The 25,890-nt window shown below is 46.2% G+C and overlaps 1 protein-coding gene across 1 annotated transcript in view; it reads right to left on the bottom strand.

The window, feature by feature from the left end:
• Positions 1-25,890, bottom strand: part of EEPD1 (endonuclease/exonuclease/phosphatase family domain containing 1) — a 117,220-nt gene that overhangs the window by 39,008 nt on the left and 52,322 nt on the right. Inside the window, exon 3 of the mRNA XM_065884129.1 lies at positions 2,959-3,010. Coding sequence (XP_065740201.1) covers positions 2,959-3,010 — 52 coding nt within the window. The remainder of the gene's footprint in view (positions 1-2,958; positions 3,011-25,890) is intronic.

Genomic DNA, 25,890 nt, shown 5'->3' with positions numbered 1-25,890 from the left:
CTGATCTATGTATGGGGTTCACTGGGCAGGTGTTCACCATTCTCCTCTCCCTGCAGGTGAAACACAGAAGCCCCCAAACCAGTAAGGATCACTGGAGCGAGGAGCAGAGAAAAATCTAGAAAACAGAGCATGAAAAGGAGAATTTTCCCCTCTTCACAGTGTGATCAAGGACCAATTGTGAAACCCAAGACTTTTAGAGACTTTTAGAGGAAGGCACCACAGAAGGAATAGAAAGCAGTTTTATGGGTAACGAAAGGGGCCCAGGCCTCCGAGGAAGGCCCTCTGCCAGGTCCAACAGCCAAACAGAGGCGAGGTTGGGAGGGGACCCTGGCTCTTCTACAACAGACTCTGTGCATTGCAGAAACCCAGAAAGCCTTGGCACTTCCAAAAATGGACAGGCTCTCTACCTAAAGCCAAGGAAAGTACAAGTCAGGCAAATGGCTGGTAATTTTTAACTGAAACGCTAGATCATAATAACAATGTCTAATATTAGGGAGAAAAAGCACTAGAAGTCTTATTGTCTAGGAGACTCCAAAACACTGCAGCTGCTTTTTAGCCTTTTATATTATGTTTTACATAATTTAAATATTTTACTGGTCAGGTTGAACCTGCAAGTAGCTGTGAGGGAAATGACCCCTTCAGAATAGCTTCCCTCTTATAAGAGAAAGACTATCTGTCTAGAAGTGACCAGTCCTACCGTGGTGGGACCTCAGGAGTTTAGTAATTGCAAAACCCGAAAGCACGGTGCCATTTGAATCCCAGCTGCAAAGACAGTTGAAGAGGTGTGAGGTTTGCAGGATGTGTGTTTAACTGAGGTCATTCTTGCTGGCTCTACCTATTAAGTTAAATGAGACTATTTTCTTAATGAAAGGAAGAAGCAGGCAAACTAAAGATAAAATCTGGGTTCTTACCAAGTATCATACGGTATCACTTATATGTGGAATCTAAAAAATGGTACAAATTAACTTATTTATAAAACAGAAACAGACTCACAGACATATGGTTACCAAAGCGGAAGAGGGGGATGGATAAATTAGGAGTTTGGGATTAACAGATACACACTACTATATATAAAATAGATAATCAACAAGGACCTATTGTATAGCACAGGGAACTCTATTCAATATCTTGTAATAACCTATAATGGAAAAGTCTGAAAAAGAAGAGGTATATATATATGAATAACTGAATCATTTTGCTGTACACCTGAAACTAACACAACACTGTAAGTCAACTATACTTCAATTAAAAAAAAGAATGGAAAAAACAAAAAAAACCCAAGAAAACAAAAAAAACTGGGTTCTTACAAATAGACTTATGGTGTTTACTTCACCTTTGGTGTGAAAAAAAGGAGCTTGATTGGCCACAAAAGCAAAAAGCTGACACCTCAGAGGTTCTCTGTGAAGATGGTCTAGTCAACAGCAGAGATGGTGATAGTAAATGTTACTCCTCAGGGAGAACTTCTTGGACTTTGGTGCACAAGAATCACCTGGGCTCTTGTGAGAATGCAAACTGAATCACGAGGTCTGGGTAGGGGCTGAGATTCTGCGTTTCTAACAAGCTTACGATGCTACTGGTCTGCAGACCACACTTGGAGTAGCACAGCTCTACGGTCCACAAAGATCTTTCCTTGTGGTTCTTTAACTAGTCAGGTGGATGAGAATTGAGGAGTAAAACAATTACCTGTAGTGAACACTGAGAAGAGAATTGGTTTTGGAGGAGTAACTTTTTAAAAGTTTCAAAAACATACAAAGAATCTTCATATATAATAACATGGACTTAGTATGTTTTCATGGCTGGATTAAAGAATTACAATGAGTAATTAAGAATTAATATAAGTGGAGTGCTTTGGCATTTAGAAAGCCCATCCACTGCACCGACTCATTTGGTTCTCATGTCACCTCTCTGAGCTCAGGCAGGCAGCCCCACCCTTGTCCTACCTGTGTTACCAATGAGGCTGGAGGGACGTTAAATTCAGAGCCAGAGCTCAGACACCTCCCCCCTCCCCCCCCCCCCCCCCCCCACTGCTTGGTGCTTAAAGACTTTATTTGCTTTAGTGCCAACCAGCAGATGGACCACTAATCCAAACATTTTAAATTCTATAAATAAGATAATACTGTTTGGGCGCTTATCTCTCTAGCCATTTTCTTCTACGTTAACCTTATAGATTCGAATTAACGCCCATAGCCACATACTGGGGAAGAGTCCTGAGCCACCCAGGGGAGCAGCTTGGTATGAGTTGGGAGGCCCGTGGGGTGGCACTTGGGCCTCCTCGGCACCTGCCCAGCCTGCTTTTTGGAGCCCACCACACAGAACTTGAACCCATAACTGGCAAAAGATCCCCAGCTGAGTACTTGACTTGAACGTAGAAAACCGAGACACACTGGATAGCTCCTTCCAGGGCTTAGGTGGGAGGGAGTTTCCCAATCCTCAGAAGTGGTCCCCACAGGGGTTCAAACTCATGAACTAGCCTATTAAACAGAAGAAGCATTGGTTTTGGAAATGAAACTCTGGGGCTCAAATCCTTACTCCGACACTTAGGTAATTTTCCTCTGGCAAGTTCCCTAACCTTGCTGCCTCAATTCTACCATCCATAAGAACACACACAAGCAGAGATGGAGGGAAGCACAGCATCTGGCATGTGGGCGGCGTCCTGTGTGTGGTATTTCCAGGCACAGAAAGCCTGCTCCAGAGCTTGGCCCACAGCAGGGCGAGCCTCTGCTTTCACTCAACTCTGAAAGAGCCAAGCAAGGAAGAGTTTGCAAGTGTTAACGGCCTATGAGCAATGTGGGGCGTTTTGATGAAAATTTTGCAAGGTTCACTGACTGTTTAGAACACAAAATAACAGACCAACTCTGCTATAAGTGCTGTCTCTGGTGACAGGGAGTTGAGTTTTTCCTGTGTGTGGCACTCTGCTCTAAGTTTGTAAATCTGGGGTAAGAGGCACAAAATATTTACCTTTTCCAGGGCCTCTCTGTCAAGTAGCTCTTGCACAGCTAGCAGCTTGATGCTGTAAGAAAAAATTAAAACCACACTTAAAAACAAAACATTTTATATCACCAAGCATCAGACAAGTCACAGGAACAAAAGCCTGAAATTTTAGCCTGCATTTCTGCATCACCTCCCACCTCAAGGTAACCTTTGGTTTGAACTGAAATGACCATTTCAGAACTATTAAAAATGTTTCTAAGTTGTAAAAGTGGCTTTTCCATGTGATCCAGCAATTCCACTTCCGGGCATATACCCAGAAGAGTTGAAAACAGGGACTCAAACAGTTATTTGCACACCCATGTTCATGGCAGCATTGTTCACAAGAGCCAAAAGGTGAAAACAACTTAAATGTCCATCAATTGGTGAATGGATAAACAAAATATGGTACACATTTTATATATGATGAAATATTATTCAGCCTTAAAAAGAAGGAACTTCTGGGGCTTCCCTGGTAGCGCAGCGGTTGAGAGTCCACCTGCCGATGCAGGGGACGCAGGTTCATGCCCCGGTCTGGGAGGATCCCACATGCCGCGGAGTGGCTGGGCCCGTGAGCCATGGCCACTGAGCCTGCGCGTCCGGAGCCTGTGCTCCACAACGGGAGAGTCCACAACAGTGAGAGGCCCGCCTACCGCAAAAAACAAAAACAAAAAAAAAAAGAAGGAACTTCTGGCACATGCTATGACACAGAGGAACCTTGAAGGCATTATGCTAAATGAAATAAGCCAGACACAGAAGAACAAATATTATATGACTCCACTTATATGAAGTCCCTAGACTAGTCAAACCCAAAGAGACAGACAGTAGAACAGTTGTCTCTATCTATTGTCAGGGGCTGTGGGAGGGAGGAATGGGGAGTTATTATTTAACGGGTATGGAGTTTCCGTTTGGGAAAAGATTCTGTAGATGGTGGTGATGGTGGCACGACAATGTGAATGTACTTAATGTCACTGAATTGTATACTTACTAACGGTTGAAACAGTAAATTTTATGTTACGTACATTTCACCACAAAAATTTCTAAAAGTAATTGATAGTTGCTTATGTAAGCAACCTGAATAAATTCAGAGGAATATAAAGAAGAAAATAGTTGCCCATGTTCAGCATTAATCTTCCCTTGATGTCCCTTTGATGAGAACAAACAAATAGCTTAAATCACTCCTTATGAAGAGGGCCTGATCAGCTGCTCATTTGTTACCGTACATGGATTGAGCCCTACTGTGTGCAGGTGGTCGAGGGCCCCTGATGACTATGACCTGCTCCCTGCCCACGAGGAGCTCACAGCCTCTTGGAGGCCACAGTCAGAGCAGAAGAGGACCAGTAGGGTGCCGAGTGGACTTTCTGGGGCACAGAGGGGAGCCCAGCCAGGCCAAGGTCAGAGGTGGCTTCCTGCAGGAGGGACCAGGTCAGCCTTGCCAGGGGAGGGGACTGGGGAGAAAGGTGACCCGCGGGGAGACAGCAGGGGCAAAGGCACCAAGGGGAGAGAAAGGGCTCGAGTGTACACAACTCATCAGTTTCCAGTTTAGGGACCAGAGTCCAGACTGCAGCCGGCAGCTGAAGTGAGGGAATTCAGACATGGGAGCAGGTTTTACAGGGGAGGTATTTTCCCTTTTGTGACAAACTGCTTTTGAAGTGTTTGCGGACGCAGTGAGCAGGCAGCCAAGGCTGGACAGGCCAGCACGCAGGAGGAAGCAGGAGCTCAACGAGACGGTTTAGGGGTGGGTCAGCTGTCTACGGTGTCATCGTGCTCCTTCCCCACCCAGTTCATCTGCTTGTGGTCGCTGGTCACTGTGTCCCCACCAACTTGCACAGGTTCTCTGGAGCAGAAATGGGCCCCATCTGTACCACACACCTCCATCAAAAGGGGTTATGCCCATGATAAGATTCACCTCCATGTACAGAATTCTTCATAATCTCTCTGCACAGCTAAGCAAGCACTGTCCAACCAAATGCAGAGGTTTACTTTAAAGCAACTTCAGCAAGTGCAATAAAGGTTTTCAAGGCCTATAAGAAACCACCACCACTACCAACAACAATTTAGCAGGCATCAGGGCTAATGGACAGGACCCTGGGCATTCCCTCTGCTCCAATCACTGACTTGCCTTCGTCTCTTGGACGGGTTTGCTTTTGTTGTTTCTCTGGCTTGGAACAGTCTTTCCCAAGATCTTGACAACAGCACCTGCATCCCATTGCATCATTTCAGTCTAAGTGCAAATGCTGCCTCTTCCAAGCAGCATCCCTGGCCACCAGGTTCGTTTTTGGTTTTTTCTTTTCAGTGCACTTACTGGTGCCTTAAAACATTTGTTAGGGTGCTTTTGTCTGTTTCCTCCCAACCAGCACTGGAAGCTCTTTGACACTGGGAGCTCAAGGGTCTTCTCACTACATCTGCAGTGTCTATAACTGACACAGGAAGGACAGTCAGGAATATTTACTGACCTCCAGGCAGGGCCCAGGGGCTTAGAGGCCAAGTCGCTATCAATGTGGACAGCTAAAATCACTGGCAAGCCTCAGTTTCTCCACCTGAAAAGGAAGGCCTCCAGTGAGATGACTGTGTGTGTCTTCCCCAGGGTGAACGGTGCTATGTGCATTTGTAGAAATGTCTGCCAGGATGTGTCTGGTGGCAGGTCAAAGCTATTGGCTACTTCTCAGTTCAGTCTGATTCCCAAGGCACACCTCTAGATCCCCGGTTATCAATTTGGACAGCAAGTTATAGGCTAAGGAGACTCCAGTTGTAGATCAAGTTTCAGAAGCTTAAACTACTTCTGAAATAACCACTGGAAAATATTTTTACTGGAGGAATTTTTAAAATAGTTTCTCATTCCTGCCCTTCTCTATGGTCATGAAGTCCAGTTTAGGATCAGGTATCAGATATCGACAGGTTAGAGAAAAGGTTTAAACACTGTTAATACACTCAACTCTCTTCTTCTCCCTATTCACAAAGATACTACATTCAAACCACAGTAGAACATGATCTGAAAACCAACAGTTTGAGGCTTTGAATGAAGACGAAATTAAAACAACTTCAGTTGACTCTTCTTAGTCAAAACCTGAAGGATGTTAGTCCCTGCTCTCACCAGTTTACTTTCCTCTTGAACGGGAATGGCAAATACTTGGCATGTACACTCTCCAATCCTCTTCACCTCTTTCCACGGAACTCACCCCCTTTTAACTTAGATACAGCTTCAGAATCTTTCTGAACTCTCCAGTGAACCACAACCAATCTACTGAAGTTGACATGTGAGATTAAACCCATTTAACTTTTGCTCTAAAACCAATATCAAATAGGATTCATGTATTGGGTAGGGGCAGAAAAAAAAATAGAAACCTTTTCACACTACTAAAACCCAGCAACACAAAGGAGAAAAGATGGAAAAGATGGAGAAAAGAGGATAGAACACTCAAATCTAGAAGGTTTGGGTTTCAAAATGGAAACAATACATGTTAGTCAGAAGTTACTGCGACAGCTGCTCATAACATTGGATTTCTTCAGGAAGTTGTGTTTTTTTCCTCCTTAGAGCTATAATCTTTAAGAGTATTTGAGATGTTTCCTGTTATACAGCTATCCTACTGTTAGTTCTTACCTTATTGGAAACTCTTCAAGTCTGGAGTATTTATTTCAGTATTGATGGTATCAGATTCTTCTAGCACATCAGATACTCCCTGGGAGGAAATTTCACACACACGAAGACGCAATGAGCCCATTTCCCAAATCCTCCATTCGACACCTCTAACTTCTTACCCTGGAAGGGAATCTCATCTCTCAGTTTCGACTTTGCTCCCCCTTCCCTCCCTTCCTTTCTCCATTTCTCCCACCTTCCTTCCCTCTTTCTGTCCTTTTGCTAATTCCACAAATATATACTGGCACCAGGCACCAGGAAAACAAAGATGAATGCGATATGGTCCCTGCTAGGGCACAAGCCCAGGGAGGTATGTCTCTCTGAGACTCTTCTGGGTTCCAACGTGGACCAGCAGAGCTGAGCTAAACAGGGCATGTCTCTCGGGTGGCCTGGTGCTTGGTCAGCATCCTCTGAAAACAGCAGGGCTCCCATCAGATGGGAGCTGCAATTTCTTTTTCGCACTTGACTTTGAGAAGAGAGGCAAATCACACAAAAGCAGCTGACAGCCGTGATTTATTTAGAAAAATGGCCATTTCGAGGCTAAGTTCTGAAGTCAAGATGGGCAGCACTTAGAAGGACCTAGAATGCATGCAATTAATGTTTGCTAAGAAAGCTACAAGTAGGTGAGGTGCTTGAGGGCAGATGTCTTATTCAGCTGGATAGTGGCTGGCACAGTGAGGTCTGTAACGTAATTTGAAGTGGTGATGGGGAAGGTGCCAGGAAGCCAGTGACAGCAGAGAAGAAAAGCAGCAAAGTTAAAGGGACAGAAGACGGAGGGCACCCCTGAAGCCTGGGGGTGGCTTAGAGCTGCAGGCTGAATGATCCTCAGTGACCCCTGAAAAGGCGGATAAAATGTAACCCTCTTGGTGTAGCAAAAGCACTTAAAGAGTAAACTCCCAACTACACAGAAACTCACGCTTCCAGAACAGCTTATGAGCTACAGGGCACCAGAATCAAGAATTCACTCTCGCTCCCTTTCTCTGAGGATTCTGGCACTTTGAGTTTCTACTGCATTTATTATAGTATAGTGCATGAGATACAGCAGATTTCAATAAATGCAGAAAGGGTGTGATACAATGGAGCCACACATTCGCTGCGCAGATAAGACATTTAAGGGATACGTATTATGTACCAGGCACTACTGGATGCTGAGGACACGATGATGTACAACACAATGATACAATGCAGCCTCTGCCTTCAAACTTCTGAGTGTAAGGGAGGAACCAGGTAAGTAATACGTCAGCCACGTGAGGAGCGCTCTCCAGAGGCAAACTCGGGGTGCCCTGAGGCCCTTTGCAAGAGCATAATAAAGCTGGGAGGCTTCCTGGGAAGTGACTGCTAAGCTGACACCTACGGGCTTACAAGGCAGAGAGGTGGGGTGGCAGGAATGGCATGAGCAAAGGCACGAGGTGGGAGGTCAGGCGCGGCCCCGCAGGGACTGCACGTTGACCAGGGCACACAGGGTGCCTGGGGCGTGGTGCAGGTGCTGAAAGATTATTCTGCAGAAGCAAGCCGGGCCAGGCCTCTTAGAGGGTTTGTTAAGCCATATTGAGGAGTTTGGCCTGTACTTTGGGGGCAAGGAGTGGCCACCGATGATCTAGGGCTGTGGTGTGGTAGAGGGCCTGGGACACAGAAGATGCCCAGTAAAGGTATAAAAATGGCTCTGGGGGGGCTTCCCTGGTGGCGCAGTGGTTGAGAGTCCGCCTGCCGATGCAGGGGACACGGGTTCGTGCCCCGGTCCGGGAAGATCCCACATGCCGCGGAGCAGCTGGGCCCGTGAGCCATGGCCACTGAGCCTGCGCGTCCAGAGCCTGTGCTCCGCAACGGGAGAGGCCACAACAGTGAGAGGCCCGCGTACCGCCAAAAAAAAAAATAAAAGGCTCTGATGTGGAGAAGGGATGGGGGCAGGGAGGCATGGGGGACAAGACCGGATGCAGCAAGACCTGAGATGGGTCCCAGGAAGAGATGATGGAGGCTGGTGCAGGGGAAAGGCACTGAGCTAATTCCAGACAGATCAAGAGCTGACAGGACCTGATGAAGAAACAGATATGTGGGATGTGAGGGAAATATCCTCGCAGCTCCCGGCCTGTGAAACTGGGGGCTGAAGGGACCATCTACTTGGGTTGCTGATGGAAAGTTATGGCTTGGACACAGTGACTTCGGGGCCTGTGGGATCTCTCAGTGGGGTGTGAACAGCAGCTGGCTGTCCCTCAGCAAGTTCTACGCTCTGGGTGTGGACACCAGGAGCACAAGGACGGTGCTCCTGACGTCCACATCCAGAGCCCAGGAGGCTGTGCAGAGGAACAGAAGACCAAGGGCCATTGCCACTTAAGAGGCAGGCAGAGGACTTCCCTGGTGGCGCTCTGGTTGAGAATCCGCCTGCCAGTACAGGGGACACGGGTTCAAGCCCTGGTCCAGGAAGATCCCACATGCCGCGGAACAACGAAGCCCGTGCGCCACAACTACCGAGCCTGTGCTCTAGAGCCCGCGAGCCACAACTACTGAAGTCCGCGCACCTAGTGCCCATGCTCCGCAACAAGAGAAGCCACCGCAATGAGAAGCCCGCGCACCGTGACGAAGAGTAGCCCCCGCTTGCCGCAACTAGAGAAAGCCCGCGCACAGCAACGAAGACCCAATGCGGCCAAAAATAAATAAATTTATTTAAAAAAAAAAAAAGATTTACTCTCTAAAGAGGCAGGCAGAGGAACAGGGCCTGTCAGGGAAACAGAGAAGGAACCGCCAGGAAGGTGGAGGGAAAACCAGAGCACGTGGCCCAGGAGCCAAGGGGAGAGGGCGATGCAAGAAGTCGGGTGGGGGGAGGGGGGCAACGGCTCTGATTCTGAGGAACGCCAGGGAAGATGGGGCTGGTGATCTGGGAGAGAGAAGTTTCAGGAGGTGGTAGAGAGAAGCCAGGTTTCAGTGGGTGAGGAGAGGACGGATGAGAGGCGGAGAAGGGGAAATAATGAGATTAAACTCGAGGTAGAAGAGGTAGGGTGGCAAGTCCCCCAGCACGATGCCCAGGGGAAGAAGGCAAAGCCGAGAGGTCCTCATATCAAGTGCGTGGAATTATTAAAGTGCAGACAACCACCCCTCTCAAGGCTTCTTCCCTCCTCTTCCTCCTTCTCTCTTGCTCCCACCGCCCCTGCCCTGCCCTCCCCTCCCCTCCTCTCCCCTCCTCCTCCCCATACAGTATCATCAGAGGGTCCAGCTTTTCTCCAAGAGCATAATCCCCATTTGCAATGATTTGGGGAAAAGTAAAGGTCAAGGAAGTCCTAAACGGTGCCGGTGCCGGGGTGACTTTGTTTTGTAATACAGTATTTCCACAACCTCTTCTGAAGGAAAAAAGGGAAAGGAGCGTGAAATTCTTGGGGACACAAGCTCTGTGCCCAGTGCACCAGCCCAAACTGTCCCCAGGCCTGGCAGCCAGGCCAGTGAAGGGAGCAGGGTTTCCACGGGTTTCCACGTGCACCTTCAGCAGGAGACTAGAGTTAGCGACAACAGGATAAAACTGGGGGAGTGGGACAGGCAGCCTTCCAACAAGGAAGAAGGGGGCCAAGAGGAGAGAATGGAGAGAAGGTAGAATTGAAGGCGGGGCCAGTGGCCACCGGCAATGGCCACTCTCTACTCACATGCCCCTGGGTGGGGGGACTTATGAGATTTCACAAAATTCAAATTCAGCAACCGTGTCAATCCAGTTGTCTGAACACGTCTCTTCCTCAAGGAAGGCTCCACATTACCTTCCCCTGAGCAAAGTAAGGAAGACTTCTCTCCTTTGATCACCAAATTTTAGAAGATGCCATGGGTGTTAGGTTCAGACTCATTTCCCCTAATGCTTTATTGTCTCCCACCACTGGCTCAGGGTTGGGAAAACATAGCAGGGCATCACTCTGGATGCAGGTGGGCGCACACCTGGGAAGAAAGGACCAGCTCCCAGGGAAGGCAGGGTTATTCTCACGTGCGTCCTCTACAGCATTTCATCCCATCGCTGCCAAACATGCTTGCATCTCGTTGTCCCTCTCCAAAGCCAAGTGCTGAATTATTATATTAGCACCAGACAGTCTACATAGAATTTAGCTTGGGTAACTCTTCTTGGCAGGTTTGCAAGAACTAGTCTGCAAAACAGTGGGCAGGAAACTTCTCTGATGACAGTGCCGTGGTTTTTGTTCTACTCAGGTTTTCAACTGCTTGAATCAATTACAGTAATTTCCATTTCCTAGAAATTTCTTAGAAGATTGTCCAATCCATTCAGATTTCCTAATTTTGAGCACAGAATTGTACTAGTAATCACTTTTAACTTAAAAACAACTTCTGCTTCTGTGGTCATGCCCCCTTCCTCATTAATGTGTATAGGTATTTTTTCTCATTTAAAAACTTAGATTTGTGAGAAATCAGTCTACTTTGCTGGTCTTCTGAGAAAATCAGCAACAGGATTTATCAAGCCTACCATTTTTTTCTAATTAATTAAGGTCAACATTTATCTTCATTAATTCCTTTCTCCAACTTCCCACTGCTTTCGTTAGCCTCTCTGCTTGCCTTCTTAAGTTGCATATTCATTTATTTAAATGATTTCTTATATATAAAGCCATGAATTTTTCTCTCGGTAAGTATTTGTCCTTGCTTCAAATTTCCTTATTTAGCCTTCTTGTTACTTTCCATCTAGTCTGCAATTGCAGATTTGGTCTCTTACTGGACTCCACAGTATTTGGATTGTGCTTTTCTCTAAGTATTTGGGTTTTAAATTTTATAATTTTGTATTTTCTATAATTCTAAGTCCACTGTGGTTAGGGAAAGTACCCTGTACCTTTCCTGCTTTAAAAAATCTATTCAGGGACTGCCCTGGTGGCAGAGTGGTTGAGAGTCTGCCTGCCAATTCAGGGGACATGGGTTCAAGCCCTGGTCTGGGAAGATTCCACATGCTGCGGAGCAACTAAGCCCAGGCGCCACAACTACTAAGCCTGCACTCTAAAGCCTGCAAGCCACAACTACTGAAGCCCATGTGCCACAACTACTGAAGCCCGCGCACCTAGAGCCCGTGCTCCGCAACAAGAGAAGCCACTGCAATAAGAAGGCCGCGCACCGCAACGAAGAGTAGTCCCCCCTCGCCACAACTAGAGAAAGCCTGTGCACAGCAGCAAAGACCCAACACAGCCAAAAATAAACAAACAAACTACTGATACATTTTTTTGGTCTACTTTATGATGAGTTTTCCTTTTCTATTCCCCAGTGTTTGGGTAGTTCCAGAACTTGTTTTTGGATCTCCCAGTGTTTACCTGTAAGTTTTTCATATTAGGGGATAGGGAAGAGCTCTGGAGTCGGTCGGCCTGGGGTTCAAGCTGTACCACCCACTGGTGCAGGATCTTAAGGAACCTTAAGAACAGTGGGTGGGAGGGAAAGGATCTGGCATCTACACCTGGGGCCTTGAGTAGAGATGATGAAGGTAAAGTTTGTAGCATGTTGGTTAGCTCAGAGTAAACCTCCAAAAATGGCAGATATTGGTACCAATACTATTCAGAGTCTTTCTTTAGCCATTAACACTTCTCTGAAGATTAGAATAATAAAGGAAATAGCTCTTTTTGTTACCAACACTATTTCAGACAAACAACGTAACAAACCTTTACCTCCTCTTCCCTTTTTGATCTCTGTTAACAACACTCCAGGGTGTAGACCCAGAACACAGGCATACTGTTGTCTTTCCATTCTATAGCTATTTTAAGAACAATTTCTGACATTTGTATTTGTTTGATCACCAGACTTTAATAATAATTTAAACTGCTCTCTAGGTTTACTGATTACAGTCCCTATGCTACCTATTCTTGAGCTCTATTCTGCTTTACCACTTCGGCTTCTGCAACATATCTTTACATTTTAAAGAAAGGAACATGCTTATTTTCCCAAGACCTTGAATGTCTGAGAATGTCTTTCTGATGGGCTTCATACACAGAAGACATCTCAGTCAAGTATAAAGTAGTTGGGTTACAATATAATCCCCAAAACTTTATAGATGGTTTGGCAAACTCACTTGATAATCAAAAGAACTTTTTTTTTTTTGCTTTGCGCAGGCCTCTCGCTGTTGTGGCCTCTCCCGTTGTGGAGCACAGGCTCCGGACGCACAGGCCCAGCGGCCACGGCTCACGGGCCCAGCCGCTCTGCGGCATGTGGGATCTTCCCGGACCGGGGCACGAACCCGTGTCCCCTGCATCGGCAGGCGGACTCTCAACCACTGCACCACCAGGGAAGCCCCAAAAGAACTTTTAATGTTTCAGATTCCCAATCCAGATAGGCATGAATATATCTGAACTTAAAAACTAACAAACAAACAAAAACTCCCTTGTGGCCTAATCTGACAGGTTCAGTAGACACAGACTCTTTGTTATAGAGAACAGATCTAAAGTCAGCTTGATTTTTATTATTCTTTTCTCTGTTTGGGCACTTGTGAAATGTTTATTTTTTTCTCCCCTTTATCCTTGTTATTTTGTATTTTCCCCCGGGTATGCCCTGATGTGGGCCTCTTTCCCCTGAGTTTGTTCAGGATATGGTTAGTGAGCTCTTTACATTTATACACAGTCTCTCGTCAGCTCAGGGAAGTATCTGATGCCAATAATCACCAACACCGATATGCTGAATGTGGGCTGTCAGTTCCGTCTTCCACATCTAAACCTTGTCTCTCTTCCTCTTTCTTGTATTTTCCAAAATAGTTTCTCAAGTTTCTTTTTCCTGAACCCACATCACTGGTTTGATTTTCCATAGCATTTGTATTAGTATTCTGTGACTGCTCTAGCAAATTATCCCAAACTCAGTGACTTCCCACCACAGAAATTCATTCTCTCACATTTCTGGAGGCTTGAAGTCTAAGAATCAGTATCACTGGGCCAAAATGAAGTTATCAGAACAGCCGTACTCCTTCTGGAGGCTCTAGAGGAGAATCCATTCTCTGCCTCTTCCAGCTGATGGTGGCTGCCAGCATTCCTTGGCTTGTGGTCACATCGTTCCAATCTCTACCTCTGTGGTCCCAGTGCCTTCTCTTTCATCATCAAATTTCCCTCTGCCTATCTCTCACAAGAACACTTGTGATTGCATTTAGGGTCTACATGGATAATCCAGGATAACCTCTCCATCTCTCAAGATCCTCAACTTAATCACATCTGCAAAGTCGTTTTTTGTCATGTAAAGTAGTGTTCACAGATTCCAGAGATTAGGGTACGGATATCTTTGTGGGCGGGGGTATTATTCAGCTTCCCACACATTAATACTCTTCTATACTCCTGCTAATTTGGATTTGAGCTCTGCTGCTGGATTTTATTTCCTCAAAACCTTTCTTCATTTAATCCATATCTTTTTTTTCTTTCTGTTGCCTTTTCACATCAACCCATCTTTTCCTTACGTTTTTCTGTTCCTGTTCCAGGGAGGCCATGTCTTTTTGTAGTATACTGAGGATGCCACACATTTCCCCAAAGTTCTCTTCTGGAGCCTGTTGTAGGTGATTTTCTAAAAGTACACACTGCTTCTGGGTCTTTAGAAGCTATTGTCTTTATCTTGTCTTGCAGGACTTTTCCACGCAGTCTTTTTTTGTCTTTATTCATCCTTGAATAAGGAAAAAGTTTGCCCAGACCAATGATAAAACTTCAACAGACGTTATGAGTAGATTGGCAGTGGTCCCATTTTCTGTTCACCTTCATAAAGGATGTATCTCCTTCCTGTACCCACTATGGGAGGGGACAGGGCAAAGGCACAGCTGCCAGTGATTCAAAACCCTTGCTCTAGCGAAGTTCATCTCCTCCTCAGAGACTGAATCAACTCAAGACAGAAAGTGCTCTCCAGCATGCACAGCTCCCACAGCACCCTCCTTAAAGCACTTTGCTTTGGGGGAGTAGACTTACTGGGATGCACTGAAATCATGCCCGTTTCCCCTATTTCCCATCTGATTTTATTCCCATGTTTTCTTTCTCTACATGGATACAGGGGGAAAAAGAGAGAGAGAGAGATGGATTTACAAAAGCCCACCTCTGAGGCCTGTAGCTGAGAGTAGGGAAAAAAAAGAGGCCCATCAGCTGGAATTTGCTTCAAGTACAAGAGTCAGGAACTAAACAATAGAGAAGGTATAAACTATAGTAACTTCTGACTTTTCTCAGGGGTGTGGGGTGTGGGTCCTCTCCACGAACCTTCACAGCATGAGCTACATCCTGGACAGAGCCCCGTGGTCCAGCTCTGTCTTCTCACTGCCATCAGCTGATGCTTCCAAGATCCTGGTATTTGTCAATCCTTCTTGGTTTTTGGCAGCCTGCTGCTACTTTTCTGTGTCATCAATAGGTGTATCAGGAAGGAATCAGGAGGAACTGCAAGCCACACGGCACCTGGACCCAGGGTGGAGCCTGTGTCTTTCTGATGCACAGGAAGACGGTTTCAGAACCACCAGATGCTTCCAGAGACAGTGTCTCTGCAGGGCAGGATGATGTCTGGTCTCCTGTTTTTAGCAACTGGCTTGTTCAGCAGATGGAAAGACTGGCTCCTCCTCAAACTGCAGGGCTCTGCACCCTGCGTGTGAGGAAAAGTTTCCCAAAGGGAATCTGTTTCCCTGAGGCAGGTCTGGCTCCTCAACCTTCCAGGCTTCAGGCCTCCAGGCTCCTGAGTTACCTGGCAGGCATCCCAGATCCTCTGCTCTAGGAAGCCCCTCTGTGTGGAATCAGGACAGCGCCCTCTGGAAATCTCCCCAAGCACAAACCACTGGAATTGCCAGAGGCGAGGAAGCCTTGACGTGAACTGAAAAACAGCTGAAGATGATCAGCTCCAATGCCAGACAGCCGGACAGTGGAGGGGAGGGTGGCTCCTGGTGGAGACTGGGAAAGGCTTTCCCAACCCACAGTGTTCTTTTTCAGCAGCAAACTGCCTAGTTCATGCCACTTTTTAAAAGGCTAAAACATTTGGCCTAATCTAAGGTCTGAGGCCCCACAGGAAAGCCCATTAGGAAGTTAACAGCATGGTTTAACTGCAGGAGAGAAAACTATAGCAGACTGGGTGATTTTAGTCCTGGGAAATTTGGAAGAAAAGACACAGGAACAGACAGAAATGCGGACAGAACCAATGAAGGGGAGAGAGAGGACGCTGTTAACCAAGTGTTTTCCAGATGTCAGGTGCTCTGCTAAGGCCTTATGTTATTTCACTCACACCTCCAAGTTTTTCCTCCCCGACACAGCTGTAAAAAACTGCAGATTCCAAGGCTAAAGAGCAATCAGGAATCTGGATGCTACAAAATTAGTTTTTCTTACTCCTGGCTTTGGGATCTTTTATTCTCAGCTGAAGAGGCCTGGATTTCAGCTCCTATTTCACACCTTCAGAGGGATTTTGTGGCTTGTGCAAGGCCCACACAAGAGCTAGGGATCGAGGGAACTGAACCCTGGTCTGTACGATTTAAAAGGACTCACTGCTTTTTATTCATTCAACAAATATTTACTGAGTACTCACTGTGTGCCAGGCATGGTTCTGGCCACCAGAGATAGAGCAATGAACAAAACAAAATCTTTACTCTCACGTAAGCAAAAGCAAAGTGGTCATTCAAAGCCGGGCTCGGGGTTCTGGCTGGTACCTTCCGATTCCATTCCAAACTTCCTCCCCAGTGTCACATCCAGCTGGTGAGAGATGAAGCCTTAGACCTTGGATGAGGTTCTTGCTGATCATTAATCCAAGTGGTTACGATGACATAGGTCCAGACGTCCCTAAACCAAGGGGGCTCTCAAGTTGGTACCATTCACCTCCCTAATCCAAGTGAATTGGGGACTTCTTGGAACTTGAGCCTTCCCCCTCAATTTTTTTCAACACATGTTTACACAAGAAGGAGACATCTGGCTAATACAATCAGAAAACGCTGCAAATATCATCAGAAGATAATTTTTCCTGCAGGAAGAAATACTTTTCACCACCCTTCCCCAACTGCTTTTCCTGAACACTTTTTGGTTACAGTATTCCTTGGCTTTCACTGGGGGAGGTATGAGAAACAACCCGATCAAATGCACTTTTGTATCTACAGTGGGGACTGTGTCCCCCTCCTGAATGACCTCACCCAGCAGAAGGTGAGGACTGTAGCTGACCCTGTTCCCCTCTGCACTTTGCTTTCCTGTGGTCTTCCTGTAGCAACTCGTTCAGAACCATGTGGGCTGTGTCTCCAGGGGTGATCTTGTCTTATCTTAGTTCCCTATCTTCCCTTGCCACTCACTAGGCTTCCTTCCAACATTTTCATCTTTTGCATTTGTAGGTGTTTCTCTATGTGTATCAAACCCTGTGGGAATGGAGGCAACACACACACACACACACACACACACACACACACACACACATTTTTTTCAATGCATGCTGGCCAGCTCTCAGATCAATAATTAAGGGTTCGAGGCGGGGGTTTGGTTCCCCACCTTTTTGTATTTGGGGATTCCTGTGGGATTCCATGTTACCTGTTTTCTGTGTAAATGTCACAAGTTTAGGTTTTGCCATCTAGTTGCTCTTTTTGTTCCCAGTATTTTAACTATGATATTTTTTTGAAACCTTCCGGAGAGTTTAGAGAACTGTGCAGTGAACACCCCCACACACACTTACCACCCACGTTCCACAACCTTTAGCATTTTCCCATATTTGCTTTCTCACACATTTTTCCTAACCGTCCACCAATCCATCTTTTTTGTTTGTTTGTTACTGATGCATTTCAAAGTAATGTTGCAGCCCAGTGGTTTGGTTTCTGATATTTCACACAAAGGCTGATCTCAGAGTAATTCTTCCTCTCATTTTCAACTGACCCGCTCCCTACAGAGTCCAGGCCCCAGTGTGAAACTCCACCTCACAGCTCTACTGCAGACCCGGATCAATGCTTCTCCTCCAGGGCCTTCCTCTCTGGCTGTCTCTTAACGCTTTCTTTAGCCCCTCCTAACCTGGACGAAGTTGCCATGCATCCTCACCCCCTCCTCTCCCATCGTCTAATGTTTCCATCCTAAGCGTGTCGAGCCACCACGAAGTGAATATTTCTAAAGCTCAGCTTTACATTTGATCACATATTTTCAGCCAAGAAGAATGGTATTTTCACGCAGTTCTTGGTATAAATGATCTCTCCGGGCGCACTACCAAAGGAAATGAGAGCAGCTCTGCTCTTGACCCCTCCAGCCCATCACCCAACTCTTAGGAACAGGCAGAGTGTCATTTGTGCCCAGTGAGGCTTACTACTGCTTTCAACTGCCATTGCCACCGTCTTCAGAACTTAGTTACTTGTTTCATTTTTCTGGGATAGAGCAAGAATGATTAACTGAATGCGCAAGAGAAAAAAAAATTTCCACTCTCAGAAAATACTGGAAATTAGAAAGTTATCTGACACAATACAGGGTCTGTGATTCCAGCTTAATACTCCAGCCAAAATTCTTTATCTGGCTTTCAGTTCTGACCTTTCACCTCTTGCCAAGGCTTCTCTTCCTTTTACGCCAGATGAAATTCACTTCTGGGCTTTGTCAGAGGCAATGGCCTCCTCATTAATCAGTAAAAAGCAAATGTTCATCCCTTTTTATAATGCAAACCAGCCAGTTAGATGTTCTGGGAAGGAAGTTGTTTAAAGCAGCAATTATGGGGGTATATTTCACAGGAATCTTTTATTTATTGTTTTAAAAGAAGTAATTTACAAAGCACATATTTATTGCAGAAATTTTAGAAAATACCAAAAAAGAGAGAGAGAGAAAAGTAACATTAACCATAATTCTGCTACCTAGGAATGACCATTATCATCTTGATTTATACCCTTTTAGACTTAAAAAAAGTGAATACATATAGTTTATAAAATTGGAATCATAATGTTTATGCTGTTTCTATTAATTTTTAAACTGCCACTAAGTTATAAATTATTGTCATTATTTTTAATTGACATGATTCCATGTCATTAAGTATTATGTAATTTTAATGAAGATAGATATAGATACAAATATAGATGTATGCTATAATTAATAATCCTTGTTGGACATCAAGGTTGTTTCTAATTTTTCACTGTTCTAATTATCATTTTGGTGAAAAACTTTGAACATACTACTTTCTGCATAACTTTGTTTCAAACAAAAAATTTCCAGGAGGTCAAGGGCTACGTGCATTTTTAAGATTTAAAAAATTCTGCAAAACTGCTTTGCAGATTTAGACTTCCACCAGCAGTTATACAACCTACTCCCTTGCCCTGAGTTAATTTCTGTAAACCCTCCCTCATCCAATTGGTGGAAAAGGTGTTGCTATGCTACTCAAGTTTACATTTATTTGACCACTAGAGAAATGGAACATTTTATTGGCATTTTCAACTCTTCTTTCATCAGAACTAGTGAATGATGGTGCGGGGGTCAGGGACAGTCCTGGGGATTGTCTTCCAGCACCTATGAGTCACATCGGAAGGCCCATGAGAGCTTTAGCAGCCTGTACAGGGTAATCAGTAAACAACCAGACCTCTGTAACTTAGCTGAAGTTCTGGAACCATCTCTCTCCCTCCTCTCCTTTGTTAATTGGATATTCTCTGGAGACACCAGAACAGTGTATACAGAAATTTTAGATTCCCAGATATTCTTGATAAATAACTACTTTCAATATTTTGTCCCAAAAGTTTTACATAGAGGCCCACTGGCTGGAAATAGTATGATTAAAGCCCTCTCATGGGGGAGAGAGAGAAAAAAAGAGTATTTGGAAAGATTTAGTCATTGGCTCAAAATCATGTGAATAAACTAGAACCAGAACGAAGGGCTCCCATCTTCCCTGTGGTTTTGGAAGCACAGGAAGATTTACCTTCACAAGTGTGCGAGATGAGAAAGAGTCTAGTTAGACTGGACACAAGTCTGTGGTGTCAGGCACAGTGCAGGCACTTACCTGCTGTTGCCTCTCACCCAGGAACAGCCCCAACGGGGGACGGGGCCGGTCCCAGCTCCCCAGAATCTACCCACAACACTGTTCAACAATGCAGAACAGCCTGGAACACAAATCCCAGGCAGCAAAGCTCCCCAAACATCATGTCTACAGGCTTTTAGAAGGCCAGTGAGCACCCCACCGCAGGGGCAAATGGGCACTTCCTCTTTGCTGACAGCCTTGGCTATCTGGGAAATTTTAACCCCTGGTTTCTGGGGTCAGCTTCTAATATGTGGGGATCTGGCTGGTCTCTGGATATCTGTCCCTCTGAATTACGAAGAGGAGAAAACCCTTCACCTACCTACCGCTCCAGCGATTAACATTTGCTGCTGGGGTCCACACTGCGAGCTGCAGCTAAGTCAATCTTCTTTAAAGTAACAGCAGCAGTCAGGGCCACCAAGCCTTCATCTCCGGGGAACCCCAAGGTGCACTAGAAGCTTGGTGACCCAGCATGGTGCCGAGTCGAGGTGAGGATGGAGGGTGGGCCGGGGCTGGTTTTTGTTAAGCAACAGCATCTCACTAAGTTTTCAAAGCTACAGGCTCCAGACACCACAGCTATGAATTCCAGCTGCCATGTGTGAAACCTTATCCTCCAGTCTGTAACCCCTCGGGTCATTCACTGTCTTCAATTTAAAATAGCGAATTCAGGGAGGCCCAGGAGGCGCCCCCTTCCCCGCTCCCTGACCCGGCTGGCTCAGAAACTCGTGTTCAGAGTCAGGCCAGAAAAGCTGCCCGGGATCCCAAGAGAAACTGCTGACCGCGTAACATGGAAGAAGCCTCTGCGAGACAGGGGTCTCTAACTTTATTAGCCCAGTTCTCCAACCTCAGGGAATTCCAAAGGAGGTTTGGAGTTGACAACTTCAAAACCTCTTCCAGGAAGCAGGCGGTAAAAAAACAGACATCCCTGCTCTGGAAGGCTCCTGCATAAATGTCAGGGGAGCAAGTTAATTTCCAGCAAACACCTGCTTGTGTTTTTGGAGTTAGGGCAGTGGTTCTCGAGCTTTAGTGCTGTTAGAACAGATTGCTGAGCCCCACCCCAGGGTCCTCTATTTAAATAGGAATTTGCATTTCTAACAAGTTCCCAAGGGAGGCAGCTGCTGCCAACTGGGAACCATACTTTGAGAACCACTGAACTAGGGTATGATAGCTAAGAATGCCACTTTCGTGAAGATTTCAACACAGCCAACTATTCGTGGTACGCATCTAAGATTTCCCTGACCAGACTTGGTGAGGAGAGCTCTTTGGAGAATGCTGGTGTCTGTGGATACAGAGGGCCAACTGTGTTTATCGTGCTAGTCCATTTAATATGAGAGACCTGAGCACCCCTGAATGTTGGTGTCCACGGGCGCTCCTGGAACCAATGCCCCGTGGATACCGAGGGACGACCATGTTTGTCCCACCCTCTTTATTATCCTTCCACTCAGAAGACCTTCCAGTCCTCTTTTCCGAGACCAAACGGCCCACCTTTGCTCTTGAACAACACATTCCCTTCCCCCAGGACCTGCTTGCACCCCTATTCTAAAATTTTCTCCATTGATCTTTCTCGACCTCTCACCTCTGTCTGGCACTGGTGCCTGCTCTCTCCTTGAAAATCTTCTCCTGAAACTCTCCTGGGCCCCCAAGGCCCAGGAGGATTCACCTTCTCTGAATCCTTCTTATCCGTTTACCTCTCTGGTTTGCTTGCTACGTGCTTTCATTCACTCACCCTCCTGGAAAACCTGTGCCAGACAACCCTGATTAACAACAGTGGACGAGACAGACCCTGCTCTGCTCTCACACAGCTGACAATCCAGTGGGGGGCACCTCCGTGGATCAATTAATTATACAAGGGGTCACTTAATTACAAACATGTCAAGTGCTCCAAAAGAGAGGCACAAGGTGCTGAGACTGCGTATGACGGGGCGGCGGGGGGGGTGGTGTCGGGTCTGGACCAGGGAAGGCACTGAGTGAAGCTACAGTGAAGCAGTGTCAGGGCTTGGAAGGGGCCTGGCACTTCTGCCAGGACCTTAAAGGTTGGTGGACTCAAGGATCCAATCATATTTTCTCTCTCAAAATGACCACCGGTGATTCAAAAACTATTTCCTTCTCCAACCCCGACTTCTCTTCTGAACTCCAGCTCTGTATTTCCACTAGCTGCTGGATTCTAACTACAATGCCGCGGAGGGACCTCAAACTCAACACGTTAAAGGAAACCTGCCCCCCATCCCCTTCCTGCATCTTGGACACCATTCAGTCAAGGCCTGAGCCACATTACTCTTGAACCCACCTGCTCCCAGCCTCATGCATCATCTAAAAGGCCACGAACACCAATTAATTCCACCCATCCAACCATCTCCTGAATCTGTCCTTTATCATATATTAAGTTCTGCAAACCCAGAGCCATACCTTCTTTTTTTAGAAATTTAAAAAATTTTTATTTATTTATTTTTGGCTGCATTGGGTCTTCGTTGCTGTGTGCGGGCTGTCTCTAGCTGTGGCCAGCAGGGGCTACTCTTCGTCGTGGTGCGCGGGCTTCTCATTGCGGTGGCTTCTCTTGTTGTGGAGCACGGGCTCTAGGCACGGGGGCTTCAGTAGCTGTGGCTCACGGGCTCTAGGGCACAGGCTCAGTAGTTGTGGCTCACGGGCTTAACTGCTCCACGGCATGTGGGATCCTCCCAGACCAAGGCTCGAACCTGTGTCCCCTGCATGGGCAGGCAGATTCTTAACCACTGCGCCACCAGGGAAGCCCATACTTTCTTAATTCAATACATATCTTCTGTTTATGATGATAAAATATATACTTATTATAGGAACTTTTGAAAATACACAGAATAAGAAATTAGAGAATAACCACTGATAACATTCTGCCCTATTTCCATATATGCATGTGTCTTTGAGTGTCTTGTGTTTAGGAACTGCAATCATATAATGAATATATATGGTAGACTGTTACACTGGTGGGCATCAGTAGTCACCTCTTCGCGGTCTGCTCCCCCGAGTCAGCGTTTGGTCACGTGACTTGCTTTGGCCAACGGGCCATTAGTAAGCATGATGCAAATAAAAGCCCCTGGTTAACAACCGATACATTAAATAACCTTAGAAAAATTAATTCTAAAGGCTGGATGGTATTTCCTGGGTATATGTGCCACAACTCACTATTTCCTCTACTGCTGGATGTGCAGAGTTTTTCCACATTTTTATTATTTATGAATAATGAATATCTTTGCACATATATCAGATGCCTTTCTACCTATTTCCTTAGGCTACATTTTTAGAGTCGGCTTTACTAGGTCAAAAGGTATGTACATAGTTAAGCCTCTTCAAACTGTGATAAAGCCGGAAAAGCTTTATCAAGCTATACTCCCACTAGCTATTTAGGAAAGTGCCTTTCTCAACATAACCCCTGCTGGGTAACCTGATAGGGAAAAAGAAATGATATCTCATTTTACTTTGCATTTCTTTGATCACCAGTAAGTTAAACATTTTCCCCCATATTACTTGGTTGCTTGTACTTTTGTGCATGGTCTATATCTTCCCTTTGGCTAATTTTTCTATTGAGCTATTAATGTTTTTTCCTTACAGATTTACATAAGCGACAATTTATACAGTAAAGGACTTCTTTTCTGTTACATGTGGCAATTCTTCTACATTGACTATAAACTTTGTTTCTAATGCTTATGATATACAGAAGTTAGTTTGTAAAGACAGTCCAATCCACTGCTCTTTATTCTTATTTTCCCCAGTGCTTTGTGCTTAGAAAGCCAACCCTTCCCTAGAAAATAAGATATTCCCATATATTTCCTTATTTTTTTATGGTTTGACTTGAAATGTCAAATGGGAACTTATTTTGGTGTATGCTGTGAGAGAGGATGTAATTATTTTGCATTGGCCACTTAAAAAATAATCCATCTCTTCTCCCCACTGATTTCTGATGCTCCAGCAACCTATTTTAGATTCTCAGAAAAGCTAGGGTTGGCTTTTGAGGTGTTATTCTGTTCCTTTAATCTGCACCTCTACTCATATACCAATCACTACTTTAATCACAGTGCATGTATATGTTTTACCGTCATGCTTTCACGTATTCACTCAACAAATATCTACCAAGCCCCTACTGTGTGCGAGGCACAGTTCTGGGCACTGAGGACACACCAGTGAAGCAGGCAAAGAATTCCTCTGTCTGTTTCCCTTTCTAGTGGGGGAATGAACCTTGAACAAGCAATAACAACAACATTTATTGAATGCCTACTCTGTGTGCCAGGATCTGTTGGGCACTTTACGTGTCAAATGTAATCCTCGCAACGGTCCATAACATAGGCGGTGTCATTCCCATTTTATAGACGACGAAAACCGACGCCCAGGTAGTCACACAGTAGTAAGCCAGACAATGAATCCAGGCGGTGCAGGTCGGAGCCCACCTCACTGTAAATGAAGCGCATAATCCAGAGAAAAGCAGAGCAGAGTAAATGGCAGGAGAGAGTGTGGTGTAGACAGGGTGTTCGAGGAAGGCTTTGAGGTGCCTTTTGAGCAGAGACCTGAATCACAATAACGAGTGAGGCAGGAGACAGTCTGGACCAGAGAGAACAATTCTGTGCGGAGGCAGCAGCGAGCGTGAGGACGGCCACGAGCCCGGGGGTTCTCCAGGACAAGGACGAAGCCCGAGTAGCTGGAGCTCGGCGGGCAAGAGGGCCTGCAGGTCCCGGTAAAGAAGGCGCATTCTGTTCTGTGCGACAGGATGACACCATCAGATGGGACCTGACTCAGGTTTTTAAAAGGTCACTCGGGACTGGGTGTGGGCAACAAACTCGAGGAGACACCATTACCCTCCCTCATGAAAAACTGTCTGGTCTATTTTCAGCTCTTTATTCTTTCAAAAGATTCTTAGAATCATTCTGTCGTGTTCCCAAAAGCCCACTGGGATTTAACTGGAATCATTAAATACTCTAGGCACTGATGCTGGAAGAACTGTCATCTTTGCGAAATACAGTATTCTCATCCAAGAAACTGGTCTACCTTTCCTCGTATTCAAGTCATTCATAAATCTACCAATAAAAATGTGGAAAATTTTCTTCCGGAAGATCCAGCGTGTATTTGTGGACCCTTGCTGTCACTTGCCTGCACTATTACAAGCAACCACCTCCTGAAACTGGGGTCCTCCCGCCCCTCACTCCCCTCACACCCCGCCCTGCCTCTCCACCTCCAGCTACCTCTCTGCTTGAGAAACCTTCACTGCCCACCGGATGTCCGACTCCCCTCCCCGCCTCCCTCCTCTCTGCCCTCAGTGAACTCAGTGACCTCAGGGCCAACCTGCCACACAGGATTCCCTCTTCTGAAAGACCCACGTGGATAGTCCGAGGCGGGGCGTCATGGGTTGAACTGTGTCCCACCTCTACCCAAATCCCTATGTTGAAGTCCTAACCCCCAGGACTTCAGAATGTGACTATAATCAGAGAATGGTCTTTAAAGAGGTAGTTAAGTTAAAATGAGGCCAGTAGGGTGGCCCTGATACAATATGATGGGTGTCCTTAAAAGAAGAGGAAATTTGGGCTTCCCCGGTGGTGCAGTGGTTGGGAGTCCGCCTGCTGATGCAGGGGACACGGGTTCGTGCCCCGGTCTGGGAGGATCCCACATGCCGTGGAGCGACTGGGCCCGTGAGCCATGGCCGCTGAGCCTGCGCTCCGCAACAGGAGAGGTCGCAGCAGTGAGAGGCCCGCATACCGCAAAAAAAAAAAAAAAAAGAAAAGAAGAAGAAATTTAGACACAGCTAGGTGCAGAGGGAAGACCATGTGAAAACACAGGAAGAGAAGACAGTCATCGACAAGCCACAGAGAGGGGCCTCGGAAGTCAACTCTGCTGACACTTTGATCTCAGACTTTTAGCCCCCAGAACCATGAGGAAATAAATTTCTATTGTTCAAGTTGCCCCGTCTGTGGTACTTTGTTATGGCAGCCCTTCCCATAGCTGCAAAATGGGGCTAAAAGCACCTGTTAATCATGGTAAAATGAAAAGACATTTGGCCAGGATTCAGGGCATCCCGGTTCTCAACCAGCCCTTTCCTGTGGCCACAGCACCTCCCCAAGTCTCAAAAGAGACAGCACCAGGCCAAGCAGCACGTTAATTCCTGGGCCAGGCAAGGCCCACGAGCCACACGCAGCCTCCGGCTGCCCCGCCCTGAACGTGTGCGGCCCGCACAGTCCTCCGGCCTACCGCATTGCGCGGTGACTCCTAACAGCCTTCCATTAAAACCCGGTAACAGGAAAGGATCGGAAATTCCCACCAAGCTGCCTGACAACCAGCAACAGCAGGAGAAAAGAACCCCTTGTGTATCCAAGACAGACACACTAATCAATAAAGGCACACACATGCTAAACTCGGCCTTGGCCTTAAAATCCTTCTCTCTGCGTTCCAAGCACCTC

This window comes from Phocoena phocoena, chromosome 9 (assembly GCF_963924675.1).
Source record: "Phocoena phocoena chromosome 9, mPhoPho1.1, whole genome shotgun sequence".
Classification (NCBI taxonomy): domain Eukaryota; kingdom Metazoa; phylum Chordata; class Mammalia; order Artiodactyla; family Phocoenidae; genus Phocoena; species Phocoena phocoena.
This window is presented reverse-complemented; position numbering and strand designations above follow the sequence as displayed.